The 27,307-nt window shown below is 31.9% G+C and overlaps 1 protein-coding gene across 1 annotated transcript in view; it reads right to left on the reverse strand.

Annotated features, from left to right (window-relative positions):
* Positions 1–27,307, reverse strand: part of LOC142317301 (prostatic acid phosphatase-like) — a 106,076-nt gene that overhangs the window by 72,291 nt on the left and 6,478 nt on the right. The window contains exon 2 of the mRNA XM_075353738.1: positions 2,030–2,128. Within this exon, the coding sequence (XP_075209853.1) occupies positions 2,030–2,128 (99 nt within the window). The remainder of the gene's footprint in view (positions 1–2,029; positions 2,129–27,307) is intronic.

The following is a 27,307-nucleotide window of genomic DNA, read 5'->3' on the forward strand; positions in this document are numbered from 1 at the left end:
ACAACTAAATGTCTGTGCCACAAACGACTACTGAGCCTCAAAACAGTTTAGCGACCAGTGTCCTAACTAACTCCAATCCTAGAGCTAACCTAAAAATATGAGCAGATAAAGCGTGGTACCATACACCACTTGCTTGCATGTCCCACCCCCCACTTGTCATATATCACTAAAATGAGTAGGCGCACACCATCAACTACTACAACATATTTGACTATCAATAATAAAATTTATCTCATCAAAGACAGCAATTCGCTGCCATGCCTAGGTCGCTGAATGCCAGCAAGTACCTGTCCTCCGTTAAAGTGCTTGAAGTCTTAATCTCGCTGGTAGCCAGCCATATCTCTCGGTTAGCTTCCTACAACAGCACAGTTGGAGTCTTTTCCCTTAGGTAAACTACTGATGTTGGTTGAACGAAGCAACCGCATCAAGGAACTTCCACACAGTCTGACAATGCTGCTCTCACCGCACTGACTCGGCACTTGTGAGTGGCCAATTTTCCCCTTGACCTCTAAGTTTCAGGGTGGCCTGAGTTCTGACCCCCCCGCCCGCGCCACCATAAGAGCCCAAGTTGCTCAAGAGCTGGGCAGTCGAACATTATGTGTTCATTTGTCTGGACCTCCCTGCAGACACACAGCTCATCAGCTACCAGGTAGAACCAAAACAAATATTGGTTTAAATTTATATGGTTGGAGAGCACTCGGGCTCCCGTTGTCCTTAAAAATGAAGAAGACATACCAACCCCCCAGATCCTGTATAAATCTGTATAGATTTCCCTTAGTAGTAGCATACCATTCTTGCTGCCATGCTTCCATCGCGAGGTTGTAAAGCCTCCTCCTCAACTGGGAAGATGGGTAACTGTTCTAAATTTAGAACTGTTGCATGAGATCACCGTTCTGCTCCAGTACAGGCCCGGCTCAAAACCGCATCCAAATACCTCAGCTTCCCTGACTCTTCAGAATTACCACATTGCTGCCTCAACTTTCACCACTAAATCGATTGGGAGAACTTTTCCCAATACAATGGTAGCCTCATAGGAGGTTTTTTAAAAACACCAGTACATACAATTATGGCTCTGTGCTGGGCACTCCTTAAATTTTGAGTAAGTGCTGGATTTCTTTCCAACCTATGTGCCCAAACGGATGCTGTGTGAGGTTATACTATCAAAGACACCTCAACACATCATGTAAAAATGACACCCCGTGATGCTTTTGATCCTCCTAAGCTTATGCATCACAGAGACAGCATCCGCCACTACTTGCCTAATGTGGTTGCTAAACAGCAACTTCTCATCAAACAAAATACCTAGGTACTTATGAACTTTTACTTGGCTGATTACACAGCCTTTATACTTAATACAGGGGTATGACTGTATGATAATTTGTCTGCACCCTTGAGAAGCATAAACGTCATCTTGAGCACAGAAATCCTTAAATTTTGAATGTCCATCCAGCCCTGCGGTTGACAAAGCCACTCAGTCTTCTAGCTGCGGTCGTGAGTTACCACAAACTAACAGGAGACAGTCATAGACGAAAGCTTGGGCCATGATCCCTTCCAGGAATGTCAGTCCCAAAAATCAATCGAATACCAGGTTCCACAGCAAGGGACCGAGAACAGAATCCTGCAGGCTTCCCCTGGTGATGGACTTTTCCAGAACTAGTGCGCATCCTTAAACAGCTGTGAGATCAGACAAGTAGTCACAAACTACGACCTGCAGGGCTACGGGAACATTGCAGCATTCTAACTCATAGAGAACAGAACACTAACACAAGGAAGAAAATGCTGTCTCTATGTCAATAAAAATTGCCAAAACATATTTACAGTCGGCGTCTTCCACCTTGGCAAGAGCGTATGCTTAACCATATCAATAACAAATACATTTTTTTAATAAAAAGTATTTTTCAATTGTAATACCAAGAAAATTAAATATGATGTTTTGATTTGTTGGACATTGAAATGCAAGTTATAACAACACAATCAGAAAATTGAATACAATAATTACACAAAAAATAAAAATAAATATCTTCCTTACGTTTGTCAGCTCTCCCCAACCTTCAGGCCAGTATGATAAATTATTATATGGATCTTTAGGATAGCATTTTGTTGGTGTACGATGGCCATGCCGGAAAACCTGTAAAAAAAAATCTATCATAATGACAGATGCATACATTTGTCTTGGTTGTTATAAAATATTAATAAGTAAAATTAAATGTATTTTACAATAAATCTGAACAGACACAATAATTTTTAATATTCAATACAAATCAGTCGTTATGTGATTGTTAATTAATCTATATATCTTTGCTCAAATTCTTGGTGAAGAACTGATACTTTCACTTATCATTGAAAAAGGCAAATTATTTGTTAATTTGAATTAAACAACTGTTCATTAAAATATGTATATAGCACATGTAAGGTTAAGTAAAAACAGGACAACAGCATGAACATAGAAGCATGCTAAACTGAAAGATCTCAAGCTATACTAAGGGAATATACAAGTTTTTTTCTCATTACATTCAAAGGCAAATCCCTTATAAGCATTTGCCTTCAAATGATAGAATGACTATCATTTTATAATAAAAATGTAAATTTATCCTACACTAGAAAATCAAGACCATGATTACTTAGAACTCAGAACCCAGACATTGTATTAAAATGTAATTTGTCTTGTCATTAATTTAAATACCTTATCATTAACTCAAGATTAAAATGAAGTTATTTTATAAGTTACTTTTTTTAAATGATCACCATTTTGGAATTTAAACTTTTTATAACAACACACCAATCCAAATTGAGTAATAGTTCAAAAAACTTCTAAAATGGACAACAGAAAATATTTTGTAAGGAGGTTACTAAACAATTTGGTCAGTTTGTCTTAAAGCTTAAATTTCAAATTAGTTTCATTGATATTCATGAACAAAAATTTATATCTTTCTGAAATTCTTCCACATTTTTTTTAATTTAAACTTCATGATCTGGCAACCCAATCTGACAAAATATTAACTCAATTAACAGATAATCTGCATATGTTGCTCATTGAACTCAAATTATGTGTAAAATTTACTCATCATTAATGAAGTAACATATCATTAACTGATCATTTTTTCTGAGTAAATGATGAGTAGAATTTACAATATGAGTAGAATTTCAGTCTGAATTTACAATAAATTACTTTATTGTAGTATATTATAACATTATTCCTATCCAACACACATCTCCAAAACCTACAGTTTCCTTTTAGATGGTAAAATAAAACAAAGTATCTTGAAAATTCAAATATTTTTAATTTTGGGATAAAACAAAGATAAAACTAAAGAAAGTCTTAAAATTAAAAATGTCACCCTCTTCCTTTAAACAGAATGTAATTAAAAGAATTCAGAAGTATTAAATATTCGTAAAAAAAGCAAATTAAAAATTAAATGGAGTAAATTGAAACGTTTTTATCTAATTAAGTTGAAACTTTATGGCAACATATAACTCTCCCTCATAACCTTAAAAATTACATAATTTTCAGTGAATACAGTACATCATGACAATTATTCGAAACATTAGAACAGTTCTTTTTAGGGCAGAAAATGAATTAATTTATTTCCACCATGATGGTGCTCTATCCACTGTAGTATAGGATCTGTGCTGTTTTAGATATTTTATTTCCAAACAAGCGGTTTTGAATAAGGTTTATCACATTGCCGTCACAGTTTAGACATCACATCTTTTGAAGGAGATATTTTAAAATAGACCCCTTCAATGCTAAGATTTGTAACCTGAGCACTTGTAAAGAGGATAATAACTACATAATAAACATTCTGTTGGGAAGGCATGACTGATGCCTTTATCACCCAACAGCAAAACACAAAGGACAGCTAGTTTCTAAAACTCAATCTACCAATAAATTATAAAATAGCACTATAAATATGTAAATTTTATTATTTTTTCTTTATTTAGGATTTATGGGATGAAGTTGAAAATTGTTGGGATAATTGCACAGTCTTGAAGTGGGCAAACATTGAAAACTATGATTTTTTTTAATTTATGAGACTCTTATGGTAACTATTAATTTGAATGGGATTTTATACCTGTCACAAAAAAAACCTGTACTTTTTTAATAGACTAGTCTACAAATTAAAATTAATGCTATAAGAACAAAACTACATTTTTACTTTAATGTTCCAAACAATAATAATTATAAACAACAGTAATTAGTATAATTATTAAATTGCAGAATTATTTAAATGCTCGGCATGATTAATTTTATAGCCTACTTTTAATTTTTTAACATTTATCATTAAAACAGAATAAATGTAAAATATTCTTTACCGTGGTAAAACATCAAAATTTGCATACATAATAAATGATTACTAAAGCAAATCGTCAACATTAATTTTGATAACATAAGCTGTATGTTGTTGCTGCTAAACTTTTATTTAAACAGTTGTACATATGAAAAGAACAAACATCCTACCATTGGATAACTTAAAAAAATCATATGATGAAATTATATGCAAGAAAACTTGCAAAAATAATTTTACAATATTAACTAAATTTTCCCTAAAGTAAAAAATTTTAAGCTTCTCCATCCACACTACATTTTTTGCAGATAGCTTAAAGTACTATTTCATTAAGTATCCTTTTTATTCCCATTTATTTTTTTAATTTTAATGCATAAAATCCAAAAAACGTTTTGTGCATTTTAAAAGAATTCTCTTTTCAGATACATAATTATGAACAAAACGAGAAAAAAATTAATAAAAAAACATATATAAGAAGATTATAATAGAAGAAATTAAAAAAAAAAATTAACTGGATCAAAATTTTGTTATAAAGTACAGATTTTTAAATTAATCAAATTTTAATAAATATATCTCCTCTCTTCCTAACAAAGTTATTTCTAAAACAAAACATATTTTGATAATAAAATGCTCAAACTGAAAACTTTCTTCTTTTTACAGAAAGTTATAATATCTAGAATATTAAAAAATATAAGCATCGACAATCATAATTTTTATCAAACTTAGAATGTGTTTTAATTTTACTTTTTTCTGTTTTACTTTGCGTATATGAATAATCACTCATTGCTGAAAATAAATTTAACATCTTGAAAAGGTTCTCTAGAATGTATGTCTTATTTATCTACACGATTATGTAAATCTATAAAAAGAGTGGCTAAGTAAAAAAGGGATGTAGTAAAATATTTTTCACAGTAGCAGAGTATGAAAATAATCTATAAAAGCATTATGACAGACTCCCCAAATCTGTGCCCAGGAATTGTCGACCGCAACACAATATGTTACTTGTATATTTTTACAAGATAGTGATTTGAAGTTTTTAAACTTATTATTTTTCTAATTCTACCATCCCGCATTCTGATATTTTCAAACACTTTTAGTGATAATTGGTCACTTAGGTACATACTAACACATTAATATTAATCCGAGAAGAAAATTTTATTTTCAAATGAGAAAATAAAATATAGTATTTTATAACTATTTAATTTTTTTTTTTTTTTGTAAAATAAGCATTTTAATTAACAACTATATCTTAAAACTAAAAAAAATTGCACTGTCACCTGCATATTCATATTCTGTAAGAAAAAAAGGTCTTATTATTTTTATTTAATGTATGAAACTGAGCTTCACATTTTTAATTTTAACTATTTGCAAACATTTAATATAAAAACTCAGAATACTACAAAAAAAAATCTAAATAATAAGAGATAAAATTATTTTCATAATCTATGCAAAAACTAACAGATAAAAACTGCAAAATTTAATTTCAATTTTAGTCATTATTATTTTAAGTTTTATCAATATTACTACTATTAGTAAGTAAATAATCAATTTTATTTGATATTATTCTCATCATTATATAGATAGTTACACCAAAATAAATATTTCTGACAATGTAAATGAACAATCTTGGATAACTACTGTATTATATTTTTTTAATTACCTTTAACATTATGACGATCTAACATGGAAAAAGTTACTCTGAAAAGTTGCACAGCCATACATTCCATGAATTTATACATGGAACAAGAATAACTAGATTTTTGCTACCCGTTAACCCATCTTTCTCATGCAGTTCAGTTTTTTTATTTCTTAGGACTGAGATAACTTTAAAATACCGATACAAATTTTATAACTAGGTCCCATCAATTTTGTAGATTTAAAGCTCAAAAAAGTGTAATTTTTATTTCCCTGGCTACAGCTCTACTGCTGATGCAGCTAAACTATAAAGGGAAAGTAGTATAGCAATCGGCCAACATTTTGGGTATTTGAGTGTTGAGAATGTCAATTGTTTGCATATTTCAACACTTTGGTCCAAAAGACACAACAAAAGTAATAGAAATTTCCAGAGATGTATGCATATATGTACATATATATAAATATATATAAACATACATTTGGGTACTGGTGTGTATTATTTTTATATCTCCTCCAGACTGGCTCAACATAAATTCTTTGAGAATAACTCAAAATATTTCTGTGTACGGACCACTGATGGCAATTTTGGAGAGAGAGTAGTTTTTGTCATCTTTAATTTCTGTATATTGGTCATAGAATTGAGCTTTAATATGATGAAAGTACCTAAGTCAGCGTTTCTCAACATTTCAGTGTTTGTGACCCAATTTTCAATCATAATTTTATCGCGGCCTCCTCTCGTACAATAACAATGTATTTTGAGTATTTTGACACTAAAACTACACCACGACCTTAATTGCAAACCTTACAAATTACCAAGAATAAGTAAATTTATTGATACTTTGCACCACCGATCCGCTGCACTGACAAAACCAGAATCGATGCCTCTCTATTAACTCTGTTTTACATCCACCATATAGAAAATTCTCGTGGCTCCGCAAGAAGTTCCAATCTGTCTTGAACATTCTGGAACATCTGCGCAAATGCATATAAATGCTGGCACCGCATTTAATTCCAGCCAGTTTCAGTCGAATTGATCCTTCTATCGCTATTGAATCTATCGTGAATTTGTATGTTTGTTATAAATTACGTGTTGATTGCAATTCATGGTATTAAATATTCACGGTAGTAGATTTATACAGAATCATGAATTAATTTTAAAACGGGCGTAAGCGAGCATTAGACGATAGTAAAGCATCAACAAATGCATAGACGAATGCGGTTCCAAAAATAAAATCAAGAAATTATTCTCACCATACTAAAGTAAATAAAGAAGAAGAATGACCCGATGTGTCATTTGCTCAAAATGTTTGGCAGCAGACAACATGAAACTCAAATAAACTTACACAACATTTGGAAACGCTTCTTAGAGAGTACATTAACAAACCCCGAGAATTTTTTGAATAAAAATTAAAATCATATGAAAAGCAACATCATTTTTAAAAAACTTTGTGAATGAAAAAGCTTTACTTGTCTCTTACAAAGTTTCATATAAAATAGCCCGGTGTAAAAAGCCTCATGCCATTGGTGAAAAGCTTATTTTGCCAGCAGCAATAATTGAGATGTAGAAACTATGTCTGGAGATAATTTTTCCAAACATTTGCAGTCCATACCTCTATCAAATGATTACTGTCGTCGAATTGGTGATATAGCTGAAAATGTACAGCATCAGCTTTTCAGGAAATTGCGTGACAAACTGTTTTCAATTCAGCTTGATGAGGCAACAGATAGCAATAAAGATGCTCATTTCATTGCCTATGTATGATTTTGTGATGGTATGTCAGCAGTAGAACAACTTTTCTGCAAACCAACAGATCTGGCATTATTTACAATCTTAAATGATTTTATAAACGAGGTAAACATAGAGTGGAAAAATTGTGTCGGAATATACACAGATTGTGCTCGTTCAACGTCTGGAAGATTCTAAAGTATACAAGTAATTGTGAAACAAAAATCTCCACAGTGTATCTGGACACATTACATGAACCACAGAGAAACTCTTCCAAAGGCATGGGTCCTGGTCTGAATATTGTCTAACGACGGTTGTACCGTAGTAAATTATATAAAAATGAGACCCCTAAAATCAAGAATCTTTTCTGCATTTTGTAAAGATATGGATGCAGTACATTCGGCGTTACTATCTTATTGCAAGGCAAGATGCATATCACGTGGGAAATATTTGCAACATGTTTATGAATTAAAGAGATTAAATTCCATTTTTGTAGAAGAGGAAAACCAACCGGAAGCCGAGAAGTTTCGAGATGGTTTATTTGAGATAGAACTGAGCTACTTAATCGACATATTCGAGAGATTAAATACCTTGAATCTTTATCTCCAAGGAGCAAATACACGTAAGTTGGATACGAGTGAGAAGTTAATCCTTTTTGTAGAAAATTGGAATTGTGAAGCACAAATTTAAAGAAAAAAAACCTAGAAACGTTTGCAAATGTGGATGAATGTGTTAAAACTTACAAGGCAGAAGAACATGTAAAAATTGTTTTTGTAACCATTGAAACTCATAGAGCCATGTTAGTAGAGAATTTTAAAAAGTACTTTCTTGCTGAAAACTTAGCAAGTTACGATTGGGTTAGGGATCTATTTTAAAATACTCTCGAAGGGCTCTCAACTGCCAAAAAATAAATCTTCATAGACTTCACGGCAAGTGGCAAAATCAAAAGACAATTTAGTAATAAATCACTCTTTGAATTTTGGGCAGGGGTAGATGATGAGTTGTTTGTACTGAAAACAGCAGGATTTCATTACCTTTGCAAAACCGGATTTTCTGCGGTGGCTGCTTTGAAGACAAAATACAGATCTCAGCTAAAGATAGAAAAAGAACTCTGTTGTCTACTTCTAGTATTAAACCTTCCTTCGAAAAACTTTGCTCTTCAAGAAAGGCCCAAGGGAGTCACTAACAATAATTATTAAGTTTTTAATTTAGTACTGATAAGTTAATTATTAAAATACATTGTGAAATCCTATATAACTGATACAATCCTATTTATAAGTGTATTGTATCAGTGTAAATGTGTATTTTATTACATCAGAAAGTATTTTGTTTTGCTTTCCTTTCAATAAATTAATAAATTATTTTAATATTTTCTTTTCTATGCTTGTGCCCCCCACTTAGTGTTATCACGCCCCACAGGTTGAGAAACACTGACCTAAGTTATTAAATTCCAAATTTGTAAGTAAATTAAATTGAGGGGTGGAGAATATTCAACATTACTTACAAATTTTTGACACATCACAAAAAAAGTTGAAATTTGGCTGTATGTACTCCAGCTTTGGCTCGATTTTTTACTGTTAAGGGGATACCATGGAACCCGTAATTTTTTTTTGTAGTAAACTTTTTTTTTTAACACTTAAATAACACTCCACCAAACTGGGAAAAACTTTATTAAAGTAATTTCCAATAAATAAACTTTTAAGCCCCAAAATGTAAAGGGTCTGAATGGAACCCATACTTAAAATATCAATTTTTTTTAACTTTAAGGGCAGATGACATTGGTCAAGCCCTCTAAGACTTGATTTAAGAATTTAAAAGCTCTTTTAATTTTTTATTATTTCCAACTGTTTTTCAAAAGCAGTTGACATTAGAAATATTATATGAGGTACTTGTTAAGCACGGGGACCCCCAAACATATATTTTTTCTTTTCAGGAATAATCTAAATATAAAATAATTTTGATGACAAAACCATCAATTGGTCACGAGGTCAACTGGAAAACAGTTTGTTATTAAATTATTGATTTTTTCAAAATGTCATTTGATCAAAAGCACTAAATCGGACCCAAATTTTGTTTACTGAACATTTTGATTTTTTCTATAATTAATTCAATATTGATTGCATAATTAAGGCATCAATATTTAAAAACCCTATGGCATATTTTAAATAAAAATCTATCAAGAGCAAAGCCAGGAGAGTTATGAAACTCTCCTGGCTTTTTTAAGGAAAACAACCAGAGCAGTTACTCTGCCTAGGAAATAACGGTTAACTGAATGCTGAACAGGTTTAGACTATGAAAACTTTTCATAAATTTTGACAATAAGGTATATAAAAGAATCTTAAAAAAATAAAACTATTAAAAACACAGGAGGAGTCATAAAAGGATGCCCATCAAGAGAGAATCTTTCAAAGCTAAATTAAGAAAATTCATTTCTTAAAAAATAAACTCCGTAATCTACATATAGTCACAAAAATAACAATGAAGAAAAAAGCATAATGTACATGAAACACCACTGTATGAGGAAGAAGTGGATAAGGTTCCTTATTCACCCTTTTTTTATAGCAAATTTTTTATTTAGTAAAAGTTAAAATCAACAGAAAATAAATTAAAAGTCTCAAAGTTTTTACTATTGATTTCAAGAATTTGAAAAGTTTTTTAAATTTCACTTATATGCATAATCACTCTTTGGGGTGATGATGCGTATTGTTTACAATACCAATACTATAATCAGTAGTGTTTACCATACCAATTATGTGTGTTAATTTAAATCAATGATATAATTATGCATAACATACACTATCGGGAGGTATTCCTTATATCCTTATATGAGGATATACTTTAAACCTATATCCTTATATTTACTACTTAATTTCTCAGTAATATTTCAAGGCAGAAACACTTTAACAATTTTTCCCCTTATTAAGAGATTTAAAACCATTCTAAAAAAAAATAGATTAATTCTTTATTCCAGAATGTATATTCTATTTTTGTTAATACAGTTAATTGGTAATCCAATAGCTATTATTTCTTTGTATTTATCTATTCCAGCTTAGCATGTTAAAATATACTGAAATGAAATTGAGAGGGAAGTCCATAAGAAAAGCTATAACCAGCGATCTTTACAGAATAAAATGAAAAGTTACTCGAGCTCACTTAATAAGAATGTCTCTTTATCCTTCTCCGATCACATCATACATGAATGACAAAACTGATGATGAACTTGCTAAGTGAGTTTCTAATGACCTTATTTTAAGTTGAGCTCATCTTATTTCATTAGAATAAGTTAATAGGCATATACTTTCTCAGAGAGGATAAGTATCTGACCCAAGAGAATCCTGCTCGTAATGCAAGCAAATATCTGTTGTAATTGTTGTTGAATTTGAATAAAATTTTGTGTGCATATTATCTTGATTCAAGTTAGCATAAGTTATTTTTTACTACAGAAAAAACAAAGTTCCCACAGGAAAACTCAGAGTAGAGGACACTTTTTGTATTTAGCTAACTTAATTGACCTTAGTAGGAAATTGGAGTCATCTGTAAATATTTTAGAGCATTTAACATAATTGAATGGTCTTGATAGTCATTTTTTAAAACAAAATCAACAAACTTTGCTGTTAATTTATATTACGTTTAGTTCATCTGCCGGTATCTGTTAAGGAAATCCTATAATAGTACCTGTCTTGTATCTTCAAGAATGATTTGAAACAATTTCACAATCACTTCCAGTGTCTTAAATTATTACAAAAGTCAACAATACCAATCTCATCATCTTTGACTAATTCCTAGCCATCTTTGAAATATTTAGACCATTTCAATATTATTAACTGGCTTAGTTTGATCATTTCATAGAGTGGTTCTAAAAAATACACTACAGGGCACAAAGTGGTGTAAAGTTTTATGCAATTTTTTTAAAATCACCTACTTTACAAAATCAATCTGAGGTAGCCTATAATTGAGCAGCAGCTCAACTAGACTTCAAATAAATGTGCAACCCACTTAAATTCAAATAAGACTAACTAAGATGGTATTATATGGGGTATTATACAGAGTGAGCAACTTAAAATCGATGCAAACCAGCTTAAACTGCAGTTATTTGAATATGAGATTTAATGCTGCTGCTACTACTAGCTCCACTGTTGATTACTACTTTTGTCTATTGTTATCAGTTCATTTATTATTGACTGTTCATTTGCATCGGTGCAGTAAAACTTTATTCTTTGCAACTGTATATTCTAAAATGCCTAATTTGATCAACATAAGATTTGCTTAAGTGGAAGCTTATGTGCATTCTGGAATCTTTAAAAAAAATACATGTCAAATATTTGCAGAAAAATTTCTGAATTCTAGTACTCCAGCAAAGAGCACATACACAATTTGATTAAAAAATTATGTACAACAGAGTCTGTTTCAAACGCAAAACAAAAAAGTTAAACTTCCATTAGGAATCCAGATGCCAAAGCTAATATTCCAAGAATCTCTGTCGGTCCAAAAAAAACTACACATATGTTATCACAACCAAGTGGTGTAAATCACTCTTTTTACTGTAAAATTCTTCATGGTTTTAATTTAAAACCATATTTTGCAACAACTTAAGAGAACAGACAAACCAAACCATCTTAATCATTGCGAGCAGCTTCTTGAAAACATTTTTGATAGACAGAATGACTCGATGCTGTATTTCATATCAGACACGGAACAGTTTCATTTATCTGGGCATGTTGATTCACACGACACAAGGTATTGATGACTGAAAATCCTCATCAGACGTTCAACTGTCCAGATGAGAAAATAAGTGTATATGAAAATTAGCTATTTTAATAATCATATACTAGGGCTAATATTTTTTAACCAGATTAACACAGAAGCATACCATATAATTTTCACGAAATTCTAGGCTCAATTAATAAATCATTAAACGACTTTTTCTAAAAAGGATGAAGAAACATGTCTGACATCAATCAATTCACTAGCACACATTAGCATGAACAGCAGCAAAGGGTAGTGGCCTACCCGTTGCCCAGATTTGTTCAGTTGCAATTTTTTTTTCCTTTGAGACTTTTTGAAGGATAGAATTTATGAATCAAATTCCTACATATCAATGTAGGTGAACATTCAATAAGAAATCAACAGCATTCACAATAACATTTTACGCCAGGTAACTCTCAATATATCACTATAGCACAAAAATGCATTGCTCCACTGAGCGCTAACTTCAAACATCTTTTCTAAAAATATGGCGAATGTGTAAATTTTAGCAAATGTAATTACAAAATTTAATTTAATCTAAGTTTTCATTTCATTCATAAAATTTTACATTTTGCAACTACATTTAATGTGTAGCTGTTCAGTTTTTGGTCAAGGTCACAGATACAATGTTGTTCAATAACTAACAAATTAGTAGACATCGCAATACCAGGCTAAAATTTATGAACATTTCAAGTGTTATCAAGCATAACTGCATTATAGTCTATCAACAAACCAGTGAACAGTGTTAACAACATACCAACAAAATTATATCATCATCAACGTAACTCAAGATTACTTATTATTATTATTACAATTCTGTTAAGAGTGGGGAATGACAATGTCAGCTCTCTGTCTGGCTGTCCTCTTCAAGTTTTTGTCATGATCGATAAATCATTGGGTTAAGCTCTTGATGGGATTTAAATAATCTAAAGATTTTATTTAATTCTTACTTACTTTGTCGGAAGAATATGATGAAAAACAGCTAAAATTAGATTATTTATAAATAAAATGTTATGCTTGATAAGACCGACCGTGCTATGTTGTTGTGCCGTTCATTAATTATGTACATGAATTCCTGTACCTTTTATTTGTGAATGTAATGCTTATTCAATTCAGACTATTATTTTCAGTATAGTTTTCTGCTCTTGTAGCATGAATATCATTTATCGTATTATTCCTTTAGTTCAGTATAGTTCATGCATACAATCTTCTTGCGATTCTGGTATGATTATAAACTTATCAAACTTTAAATAGTGTTGACGTGCTTATTTTTTTTTCTCTCTTTTGTAATTACTACAAAATCCAGACAATCAGATCCTCTCAAAACAGCAGCAGTTCAGTTTTAAGTTACTCATTTGGAATATACCATGTTTACACATCAGAACAGATCAGATGCTATACTTTGATTTGTGCTACACTTTGATGTCATGTTACTCTCATGTAATTTTTAATACTGATGTATGACATGTAATTTTTGTAAATGGCAACATGATAAGAAGTTTATTAATGTGTTAAAATAATATAAATATCAATAATATAATTTAAAGAAACAACCTACTTAAACTACATTTACACGTGCGCGCGCGCGCACACACACACACATTATATATATATATATATATATATGCAAGCTTGATAAAAAATAATGAGGTTAATTTAAATAATTATGCTGACAGAAGCAAATTATAAATAAATCATGATCAACTATTTCAAATAATAATTTATTTATTCTGAGTAATAAATTTAATTTTTCTTTTTCATATATATGTTACAGTCAAAGGCCAATTTACAGTCATTCCTAGGTTTGACTAGTCAAACCTGCAGATTCACTAAGCTTCATAGTCAAGCTGAAAACAGACTTTCTCTTTTGGCCTTTGGCTAAAATGCTTTTAGGCAATCCTAGGAGCGACTAAATCGACCAGTCAAAGTTGAAAATTTAGCTTTGTCATTAAATACTTAACTGACAATGTGTTTTTTGTCTCAATTTCACATGTTTTATTGTTGAATCAATAATGTTTTTTTATTTCATAGATCTCCTGGTATAAAATGAAAAGAATAAATGTAAAAATCGGCCTTTGACTGTAACAAATACAACAAACTAAATTCTGCCTTTAAAATTCTTAATAAAATGTAATCGACCGATTAAAGCTCGCCTTTATGTGAGCCAATAGAGGAAAATTTCGGGCAACATTCATTCTACATTATTTCTGGTGGCAGATATAAGAGTGAAAATTATATTCCCAAAAAAAGAAAAAAAGCCTGATTATTTTTTACTAGGAATCTGACATTTCTTTTTAATTCAAATATATTTTCACGAGCTCTCCAATTTTTTCAATCTAATTTTTTTTTTTTTTTTTTGTCTTCAGTCATTTGACTGGTTTGATGCAGCTCTCCAAGATTCCCTATCTAGTGCTAGTCGTTTCATTTCAGTATACCCTCTACATCCTACATCCCCAACAATTTGTTTTACATACTCCAAACGTGGCCTGCCTACACAATTTTTCCCTTCTACCTGTCCTTCCAATATTAAAGCGACTATTCCAGGATGCCTTAGTATGTGGCCTATAAGTCTGTCTCTTCTTTTAACTATATTTTTCCAAATGCTTCTTTCTTCATCTATCTGCCGCAATACCTCATCATTTGTCACTTTATCCACCCATCTGATTTTTAACATTCTCCTATAGCACCACATTTCAAAAGCTTCTAATCTTTTCTTCTCAGATACTCCGATTGTCCAAGTTTCACTTCCATATAAAGCGACACTCCAAACATACACTTTCAAAAATCTTTTCCTGACATTTAAATTAATTTTTGATGTAAACAAATTATATTTCTTACTGAAGGCTCGTTTAGCTTGTGCTATTCGGCATTTTATATCGCTCCTGCTCCGTCCATCTTTAGTAATTTTACTTCCCAAATAACAAAATTCTTCTACCTCCATAATCTTTTCTCCTCCTATTTTCACATTCAGCGGTCCATCTTTGTTATTTCTACTACATTTCATTACTTTTGTTTTGTTCTTGTTTATTTTCATGCGATAGTTCTTGCGTAGGACTTCAACTATGCCGTTCATTGTTTCTTCTAAATCCTTTTTACTCTCGGCTAGAATTACTATATCATCAGCAAATCGCAGCATCTTTATCTTTTCACCTTGTACTGTTACTCCGAATCTAAATTGTTCTTTAACATCATTAACTGCTAGTTCCATGTAAAGATTAAAAAGTAACGGAGATAGGGAACATCCTTGTCGGACTCCCTTTCTTATTAGGGCTTCTTTCTTATGTTCTTCAATTGTTATTGTTGCTGTTTGGTTCCTGTACATGTTAGCAATTGTTCTTCTATCTCTGTATTTGAACCCTAATTTTTTTAAAATGCTGAACATTTTACTCCAGTCTACGTTATCAAAAGCCTTTTCTAGGTCTATAAACGCCAAATATGTTGGTTTGTTTTTCTTTAATCTTCGTTCTACTATTAATCTGAGGCCTAAAATTGCTTCCCTTGTCCCTATACTTTTCCTGAAACCAAATTGGTCTTCTCCTAACACTTCTTCCACTCTCCTCTCAATTCTTCTGTATAAAATTCTAGTTAAGATTTTTGATGCATGACTAGTTAAACTAATTGTTCTGTATTCTTCACATTTATCTGCCCCTGCTTTCTTTGGTATCATAACTATAACACTTTTTTTGAAGTCTGACGGAACTTCCCTTTTTCATAAATATTACATACCAGTTTGTATAATCTATCAATCGCTTCCTCACCTGCACTTCGCAGTAATTCTACAGGTATTCCGTCTATTCCAGGAGCCTTTCTGCCATTTAAATCTTTTAATGCTCTCTTAAATTCAGATCTCAGTATTGTTTCTCCCATTTCATCCTCTTCAACTTCCTCTTCTTCCTCTATAACACCATTTTCTAATTCATTTCCTCCGTATAACTCTTCAATATATTCCACCCATCTATCGACTTTACCTTTCGTATTATATATTGGTGTACCATCTTATATACAATCTAATATACTTTTTCAAAATATTTGTAATCGCTCGGATATTTGTTTGTTCGAACAAACGTAACAAAAATGAATTTTATTACTGAATAAAGTGAATTTATTATATTCGTGTTATTACATTAATAAAGTTTAGAGACAATGGGACAAATTACAATAGACATTCACTTTCTTTCAAAATGTAATAACAAAGGCAATATATTAGCTTTATTATAGGGTCCATTTTTTCAGAATGTAGTACTAATAAATGTATTGTTCAGATTCGGAAAACCCTGCACATTAATAAAAGCACTTACTTTTCCCATGAATCTTGCTAAGAACGGTAACCGTGTCTTTCTTACATCGCAATCGAAATAGTAGTTGGGTCAAATTAAGACTCACAAATATACCCTTTCTTGAGGAATAAGTAATAAATTAATAAATTTTGGTCTCTATTAAGAAACATCTCGAAACTACTAACAATAGATTCAAACTGTATAAAATACCGTGCATTCGTGCACCACGTTTATTTTTCGTTGAAAGTTCTGACCGATCGTACAGCGTTTACAAATATCGTATCCCGGAGTTTTCTCATTTATTATAAACAAAATGACTGACAGTGAATGTTCTAAGGATGGCAACGGTGTGGATAAAGTTAACCTTAAAAGCGAAAATCGCGGATTTAAACAAAAGTGACTGTTCTTTCCATATTGAAAATAAGCAAAAATATGAATTCGTGAAGTGGAATCCGCTAAAACAGCTGAAAAGAAAACCGGTAGGGATTATAGACGTTTGAAACGTTATGATGTTGTGCAAATGGAGACGATAAAAAATTGATAAAGCCACTGTCAGACAAGCAAACTATTTTGTATTACGTTACAGACGATGAATTAATCGTTCGATGTAATCGATAGTGCACATCGCGAGTGCCTCTAAATATGCCAATGTAACAAAAGAGTGCGTAAATTATTACTTGAATTTGTGTGAATCATGCCAAAAGATGAAAAGTCATCCTAGAAAAGGACTGGTTGTAAAGCCATTACTGTTCAAAGAAATTCGTGCACGTGGACAAGTTGATCTCATCGGCATGCAGACTTATCCCGATGGTGAATACAAATGTATTCTAAACTATCAAGTGTTCATTTGTCGAAATTCCTGATTTTACGTCCATTACGTACAAAGGGAGTAGCAGAAGTAGCTCACACACTTATCGATATTTTCTGCATTTTGGGAACACCATCCGTACTTCAGTCTGACAGTGGCCGAGAATTTGCTAACCGAGTTATCGAGGAACTAAAATACATGTGGCCAGATTTATCCATCGTATACGGCAAACCTCGTCACTCACAAATCAAGGAAGCATCGAACGAGCTAACCAAGATGTACAGAAAATTATTTTCACTTGGATGGAAGATAATAAAAGTAATCGTTGGAGCGAGGGTTTCAGATTTTGTCAGCTGCAAAAAAATCGTGCCTATCACACCGGAATACGACAAACTCCGTTTGAAGTTATGCTTGGTGAGTAATAAGACATTTTCAAATAAAAAAATATTATTTATTCGCTATTATTTGCTGTAACTATTAATAAAATAATAATAAAATTAAAATATTAATAAAAAAACTATCTATAACTGCGAGCAGTTATATTTCTGTGGGAGGAAACTAAATTTTTTTTAAAAGAGAATTAAATAATTTTATTTCTGTTATTTTTTTAATTAGTTATTAATTATTAATTAATAATAAGTAATAATTAAATATAATAATAATTAGTGAATAATTATTATAATTAATCGCTCGAGGTGGGTGTGGAGAAACAAATCGCGAGCGAGGGCAATAGAAAAATTACAATTTCCCTAATAATATAATTTCAGTATTTTTAATATGAAATATTTATGAATTATTAATATTTATTCTATTATGGTTCTGCAGGGAGAAAAGCTCATGTTGGAATACAGACATTACCGGATTCTATTAAAAAAGTTCTGCAAACTGAAGAACATTTAGATAACGCAAATCGAATCGGTAAAACAACTTTACACAGAATTTGATGCCGATGAGGTTTCACAGTCGCGAAACCTCATCGGCAGAAGATACAGTGGATAATGTAAACGAACATCGTTGAAGAATAAAAAATCAAGAAGTTGCAGGAGCATCATCAAAATGCCAAGCTTCCGAATCTTCGTATGTGTCAAGATGAGAATTTGAACGTGAGTACACAAAAAAAACGTGGATTATTTTAACCGACTTTTACATTTTTTTTTTTTAATTTTATTTGCAGAAAACGATTAACCAGTTTGTTTTTTTAAAAGTATGGTGCGCTGCATTTGTCAAAAGAGAGCTCTGGAGCACACACTTATAAAATATGTGAGCAAATATGTTCATATCATCTGTTCCGATAACACACTCGCTTCAGATAAGGGATACGGAAGTGAAGTCATTTGCATTCGATGTGCAAAAAGTACAAACAAATATAAAAAAGGAAAGAGCTATCGATTGACTTGAAGGTCAGGCTTATGATGAAGCAAGCATCTCAAAATACATTTCCTACGGTTGAGGATGAAAAAACCGTCACACTATTCCTATCCCGCTTGTCGACAGGGGTAAACGAGATGCTCGAAACGTCCTCGGGATAGTTTTAGAGAAAACAGAAGAAGGTTTTTATAAGCCGGGTACCAAACGAGGAACTATCAACACACTTTTCGCAAGGAACCGATTCCAGGAATGCAAAGAGACCATCATTTATATTAGTGATGTGCCTGATATTGAATTATCATTAAGAGAAACAAGTACAAAGTTCAATGTTCGGAGGTCAGGGATTCATAAAATGTAATTGCAATAAAAGATGCGATTCTAAAATGTGCAAATGCAAAAGATTAAACGTTTTGTGCAACTCAAAATGTCTTCTTTTTTTTGTCTTCAGTCATTTGACTGGTTTGATGCAGCTCTCCAAGATTCCCTATCTAGTGCTAGTCGTTTCATTTCAGTATACCATCTAAATCCTACATCCCTAACAATTTGTTTTACATATTCCAAACGTGGCCTGCCTACACAATTTTTCCCTTCTACCTGTCCTTCCAATATTAAAGCGACTATTCCAGGATGCCTTAGTATGTGGCCTATTAGTCTGTCTCTTCTTTTAACTATATTTTTCCAAACGCTTCTTTCTTCATCTATTTGCCGCAATACCTCTTCCTTTGTCACTTTATCCACCCATCTGATTTTTAACATTCTCCTATAGCACCGCATTTCAAAAGCTTCTAATCTTTTCTTCTCAGATACTCCGATCGTCCAAGTTTCCCTTCCTTATAAAGCGACACTCCAAACATACACTTTCAAAAATCTTTTCCTGACATTTAAATTAATTTTTGATGTAAACAAATTATATTTCTTACTGAAGGCTCGTTTAGCTTGTGCTATTCGGCATTTTATATCGCTCCGTCATAAAAGCGACTAAAATAAGTAGAGTTCAGCGTCCTAACTATTGACAGTTTGACTTTCAGTTGATATCCAAAAATTAGTTTGTTATTACTTAGAAATGTAAGTCGATTGTACTAACAAAGAAACAAAATTTTCGTCGAATAAATGAGATACTAACAACTTTTTACATTTATTATTTTCATTTTATACCAGATCTATGAAATAAAAAAACATTATTGATTCTACAATAAAACATGTGAAATTGAAACAAAAACCAACATTGTCAGTTAAGTATTTAATGACAAAGCCGATTGTCTGATGAGTTTTCAACTTTTGTCTGGTCGATTTGGTCGCTCCTAGGTTGCCTAAAAGCATTTTAGCCAAAGGCCGAAAGAGAAAGTCTGTTTTCAGCTTTGACTACGAAGTTTAGTCAATCGTGACTGTAAATCGGCCTTTGACTGTAACATATACATTTATTTATTTCAATAGATAGTTAAAATACTGTCTTGCAAAATACGAGTACGTTACCAACATTATGACACAAATTCCTTCATTACCTCATAAAGTAACAAAGAGCTTATACGGTCTATGTTTTCATAAAAATAACCGCATAAGCAAAAGAAGAAAATATAACTTAATTAGAACATCTATACTTATACAAGTGACCGCAATCACAATTTTCACTTTTCTCAGGAATCCTTCAGGGCAGTGCATTTAAAAAAAAAGATGATGTAAAAAATTGAGAATTTTATCGATATTTATTTTTGCTAATTCACTAACTTACTTTCTTTTTACTTAAAATCCTAAAACATACATCCCTGAGCACATTAATAATTTGACTGCCACTCTTTCAAGTCCTTTTTAACTAGCCGTAAAATCCTAACTAAGATCAGACATAATATCAATATCAGAGCCACGAGATCCCATTTGGAATCTTACGGTCAGTTAATTTGTAGGATGGGATTATGGAATCTCACTATGTTTTTCTATATGCACATGTTTACTGCATTCTAACAGAAATTGAAATACTTAGCATCTTGTTGTGTTAAATTTTAATGGAGTTAATAATATTATAACTTTTAGGAACTAAATATCAGTTTTAATATTTAAATTTGATTTTTTATTAATTATTAATAAAAATCTAAAAGAGTTATAAGCTAAAATGGATTGTTATATTACATGTTACACACAATGTTTCACCAAATATGTAACTATGCTCAGTAACATAACAAGAGTGTGCACTAAAAGTGTTCAGTATGTTCAGTCATTTAATGTTGAAACTGTTATTCTATGAAATATAAATTTAAAAAAGACATTTTTCTTAGTTTTATTTATTTGTTCATATTATTATGATAACATAGCCCATCTCAATATATATATTTTTTTTCAGAAATGTTAATTTTCTTTAACATTTTTGATATAAAGAGTTTTTAATTTTATAGAATAGTTATATTTTGAAACATTTTTTCTGTAAATAATTATTTATTTGTAAAATTAAGCAGTTATAAATTTTATCTAGCAAGAATCAGAGAAAACATACATAAAAATTAATTCTATAGCATCCAACCATCAAGAATATCATAGCAGTGAATAAATTGTAACCGATTTTAAATATAAAACCGTACAGTTAAATATAATTTATTTATAAATTGCATTCCTATGTATGAAATTACACATAAGAAAAAATATGCGCCATTTAGAATTTCACATTCTAGAGCCGTGAAAATCAATTACTTTTTACTTTCTTAACGTAGTAAAAATTATGTAAAATATGGAGTTAGTATCTGCTGTAAACATACAGTGATCGGTTGGAAACAATTAAAAATTTTCATGTAACCGTTACCAACATTAGACCCACACGGAATCTCTTGACAATCAAAAATATTCTGTTTCTATAAATAACATAGTTATATTTCACCGTATTTATTCACGACTACTACTACAATATATTTATTGTGAAACATATAAAGAACGTAATATAAGATTCAACTTTATAAATAATACTATTTGGATGACTACAGAACTTGTCAGCCTACTTCTATTCATAGTATTGTATGATACATAGAGGGTGAATCAAATTTAAATGGTAATTTTGCTACTCTATGCAGCAAGCAGTTCCGAGCTGGATGGCAGAGCGGAGAGTTAATGTTCAGAGTGCAAGAGACGGATAACCGACTTGGTTAGCTCTTCATCTCTGTTCTGTCGTCAGTACAGCCATGAGTGAGCAAGATGTTCCTTCGTCTTTTGCACAACATATAATCAAAGTTTTTAACTAATGAAGGTGTTACAATTCGCAGTAATTTTAACTCGTTTAAAGGTATAGTTTGGGAACGCTACACTGTCCCAGAATCGAGTGTACATGTGGGCCACAAAATTTAAGGGCGGGTGAGAAAGTGTAGAAAACAAAAGTCACGATCGACGTCCAAGGTCAAGTCTCACAGTTGACAACATCTATGCCATCTAAGAGCTTATCAAAGATGATGGCAGTTTCACTGTAAAAGAAACAGCATCAGAGGTGAGTATCAGCTATGGGAGCGCTCAATCCATTATCACTGATCATCTTGGCCTCCTGTTAAGGCCCATCACGACTAGAAATGGGGAGTTGTGGTGCGGTAACCGCAAGCATCACAAGGCAGGTGTTTTCCCCTATGGGGCTGGGATGATTATCTTGCCTTTAGAAAAATTAGTGCTCAATGGGTTTCAAGGATGTTGACCGAAAATCAATTACAGGTCAGGCTGATGATCTGTGAGAGACTTTTGAATTGATTATGGCAAGAAGGAGATGATTTTTAGAGGCGCATCATCACATGTGATGAGATATGGGTCCATCATTACACTCTGGAATCAAAAATGGTAAGGAGTGTGTATATTATTAATCGATAAATTTATTAAAAAAAAAAATTACCATTTATATTTCATTCACCCTCATGTCATACTCTTACTAGAATATGTCATACTCATACTAGAATTAAATTTTGATTGGTTATTATTTTTTTTTTCCCCACCTAAACAGTTCCAACCCTTAACTGAACATCAAATGATCCTGTTGAAAATGACACTCAACTGATGTCCCCACCGATATGCTTTAGCCACCAGCTCATCAAAACATATGCATTTTTATTTCAGGCCCAATTATGACAACATACAGATTGACAACTAATTCCACTACATTAAAAATTAAAGAATAGAAACCATTAAAACATGTCACAATAAAAAACAAAAAAAAAAATGTAGTTATTTTTAATATTACCTGGAATAAATTTTTAATGTTGTTGCTTTTCATTTGTCAAGATATTTTTGTTGTTTAACAAAAGACTATTGGTACTGCCAATAATAAGTGACTTGTACTCATTGCAATTCCCACTTAAGCTATTAGTACCAGTTTTTTTTACATTAAGAAGACCTGTATTTGTATGTAGAAAAGAAATAAGAAATTATGCAGAGTGATTAACTCAAAATGGCCGCTGCTGGGGTCTCAGAAATTAACCAGTTTTCCACAAATCCACACAAAAAGTAATCTTAATACGAAAAGATCTGTATTGTTTGCAATACTTCTTTACCGGGCCGCAGTTGTGTGCTGGAGTTCCATCTTGTTGGAAATACATTTGCATTCATAAACCTAAAGACAAGTCATCAGTGGAATGGCAGTAGAACATCTTCCAGCAATTGATGGTATTAAGTTACTGTAACATTTCCTTCATAAAAAGCACGGCCAAAATTTGATTTTGATATCGGCAGTTGTGAGAGATCTCATTAAATTGTGTCCTCTGACCGTTAATGGATTTCCTTTTGACCAATAATAAGTTGTTTTTTTGATTGTGCATCCTATTATTGGAGAAACTTATTTCACCACACCAAATAATACTAGGCAAAAATTAGGATACTATACAACCCATTGTGCAATCTAGCTGCTGAATTCAAGCCTTCTTCCTTCATCACCAGGTATGAAAGTGTGAAGAACAGCAGGTTCCATAGCAATTGTGCTACCACAGCTCATTTCCTATTCATCCATAAGATTTGTACAGCAATTGTGCTGTTTCCCTTATGGAAGCAATAGAATATGCTTCAAAGGAAAAAAATATGAGACTCAATATCTTCTGTAAAACTCTGTTCTGGCAGAGCAATGTTATTTTTTTTTTTTGTAGATTTCCAACTGATCTAGCAAACAGTTTACAGTGAGCATATTTATTTTATTTTACAAATGTGTTTCTTGTTAATGTTGAATTTATGTTACTTAAAAAATTCAGCATATCCACTTTTTCATTATTGTCAAACTGCATTATTAAAATTAAAATTATACAAAGCAACTGATAAACACTTCAAAAAAGATTCTAACACAAATATAGAGTAATAAAAACACTAAAAGTACTTATTAACATCTTGAGACAAAATTCAAATAATTAATGAATAAAGACAACACATTAACCATCAATGAGTGTACTGTTAAATTTGAGTAATGCAAAAAACAACTGAAAATTATTTGGCATTAAAATTGTATTTATTATTTTTGTAAGTTTACAATTATCAGCCCATAGCTTCGTAATGGCTACATTTAGAGAAAAGTACTCAAGAATAAAAAGACACTGTTTTCTACACAAAAAGGCAATAAAAACACGGGGTTTCCTTTTGAAATTAAAAGTTGGCCACCATATTTGATTTTACAATTGTCAGCCCACAACTCTGTAACAGCTGCATTTAAAACAAATATCAAAGAATAAAAATGTCTAAAAATATATCTTAATTGAATTAAAAACATGAGGTTTCCATTTGAAATAATGAAGCTGACCACCATATTGGAAAAAGAATGAAGATTTCAAAAATTGTTACAGTGTATTTTTAAAACAGGGAAAATCTAAGGAAGGTTTTCCATTCAAGGTTTCTCATAAACTTAGTTTCTAAAATCCCAATGGTGGCCATCTTCAAGATCACCTTGTACACAGTGTCCATAGTGTGTATAATGTTTTATGTGTTTTTTTTTGGTTTGTTTTAATAAACATGATGCTCCAGTATGTTACAGTATGAATAACCTTCTGATTATGCTTTATTCTATATTCTTCAAACATTAATCTAATGTAAAAATGTCAAACAAAAGGTAATTGGAGTAAGGAGAATCTAGAAACCTCTATCACATTGTGTGTTTTTTCCAACCGCAGAATAATAAATAATAAGAAGAGCTCACCCTGGAACAAGGGGGGACACAATGTTAGCCACGATAGGAACAAACATCCTTCAAGTAAATGCCAGCCTCCCTAAAAGACCATGCATTATTGGATGTTATCATCAAACAGATTTCTATTTCTCAACCAAAAAATGGAGAAAAGTAAAGATTTCAACAACCTTTGAGAAAATCTATCCCCAGTTATCTTCAAGTTCTTGAACAAAAAGTGAGTGCAACTTTTATATATATATATATATATATATATTTGAGGCAAAACCTCTTTTTCAACCCTTAGTTGACATAAAAAATGTTGACTATTCTCTAAAAAATATTTTTAATTTCCTCATTCAACTAAGGCAAAAATGTGAAGATTTTATTTCAAGAGTAGAACCCTTTTTAACCCCAATTAATTAATTTCTGTCAAATATTATTTAATCGATCGACTCAAGAAGCTGATTTATTTGAATGATGATATTATGTTGTAGTGCTATCAAAATATTTTAATTTAATAAATCAATTTAAATGACAGAGAAAAACACTCTTTTCTTTATTTTTCGTTTAAATATTACTAATAAACTAACCCATTAATACATTTGAATTCAACAACAGCAATACTATCAACACAGAAATAGTTAACAGAATATTATTCAAATAAAATATCTCCTTACTTCTATTTATGGAATCCAACCACACACACCTGCCAACACAACACCTTACTGAAAATTATTTACTTATACTTATGCATTAACTCACTTAATTCACATTACTTTAGCAAAATGTACTGACTTTCTTTTTTTCAATTTCAATCTTTGTATCTTTACGGTGAAGTTACACTAGCAAATGTAATAGCTGCAAAGAATACTGTTTCTGATGTCTTTGTCAAAATTGATAATCGGAGGAATGAGGTATACAGTAAAGGGGTGATCAAACATAATATACAAGGAGAAAGCACATTATACATTATTATCTTAAAGAATAAGATTTTGGAGGTTGGCTTTCCCATGGACCTAGCCTCTGCAGCTTTTCTTCCCGCTACACACAGTGCTGCAGAACACTTTACACTACACACTATACCAAGAAAACTACTTAATTTACAACATATACCCTTACAGAACTACACAACAACATTCTCACTTACAGTTGGTGGTGTAACGACACCTTACGAAATGCAATTGTAATCCAAGGTGGAAACTATTGTGCCGATGGGTGTATGGCTCTACGTAACTAAATGGTAGACCATAAAGAAGGAGAATAGTGTTGGTGAGCCACCATCCTCACTTATCCTAAATCTCTTTCAGTGGTTGTTGGTCCACTTGAAAAAGCCAACAAAAATATTGGTTTGAAATAGCTTTGACCAACGTTGTGTCTAGCGAAAAAGAGACAGAACTTAAGATTTCTTATTGTAAAATAAAAGGAAGTGGGAAAATCTTTCTCGAAGGTTTCCTACTTTTTAATAAATAAGTGCATAGTGGCAGCTTGTGGCTCACTGAAATCAATAAAAAAGCTCAGGAGTGGCGAATTATGTTGATTGAGGTGAATAATGATGAACAGAGCCAGAAATGCCACATAACACAAAACTCCAGCAAGTGATCTTTTGCCATGACTTGGCTGATACTGAACTATTAGAAGAGCTGACACTGCAATCTGTGCAGAGGGCCATAAGGAAGGAGAATAGTGTTGGTGAGCCATCATCCTCACCTATCCTAACCTTTTCTGTACCAAGAGTTCCTGAGAAAATAATTCCTGATAAATAATTCTCTCTGTCCATGTGCAACCATACATACCTAATCCAAGATACTGCTTTCAGTGTCAGGGTTTTAGGTACAACAAAACTGGTTGCACCAAGGAGCAAGTTTGTGCGCATTCTAGCCATACAGGACATCATAATAGCGCATGCACACAAGTTGAAAAGTGTACAAACTGTAAGGGTTCACCCATTCGGCGAGATCTTGAGAGTGCCCTGTTTATAAAGAGGAACTGGCTATACTGAGGATTTGTATTGAGCAAAAATTATCATCCTTTCCTGAGGCTTATCGGCAATATAAAAAATCCCTCAACATGAGGAATCCAGTTCAACCTGGTGTTAGTTTTGTACAAGCTCTGTCCAACAAACTACAAAAAAGAGAACAAGTGTACATAGTGCAAGGAACTGACCAAATAAGTGCAGGCTTTATCAAACCAAGTAAAATCTCTCACTTCTGCTATTAGCAGTGTTGCGTACTGGCAAGAAGAAAAATATTTTCAGTGGAAAGACCAAATGATGTACCAAATGCCAACGCACTTAGTACACCACCAAACAGAACTCCAACTGCACCACCAATGCACCAAACTACTAAGATCCCATTGAAGGGATCTACA

This window comes from Lycorma delicatula, chromosome 1 (assembly GCF_047948215.1).
Source record: "Lycorma delicatula isolate Av1 chromosome 1, ASM4794821v1, whole genome shotgun sequence".
NCBI classification, from domain to species: Eukaryota; Metazoa; Arthropoda; class Insecta; order Hemiptera; family Fulgoridae; genus Lycorma; species Lycorma delicatula.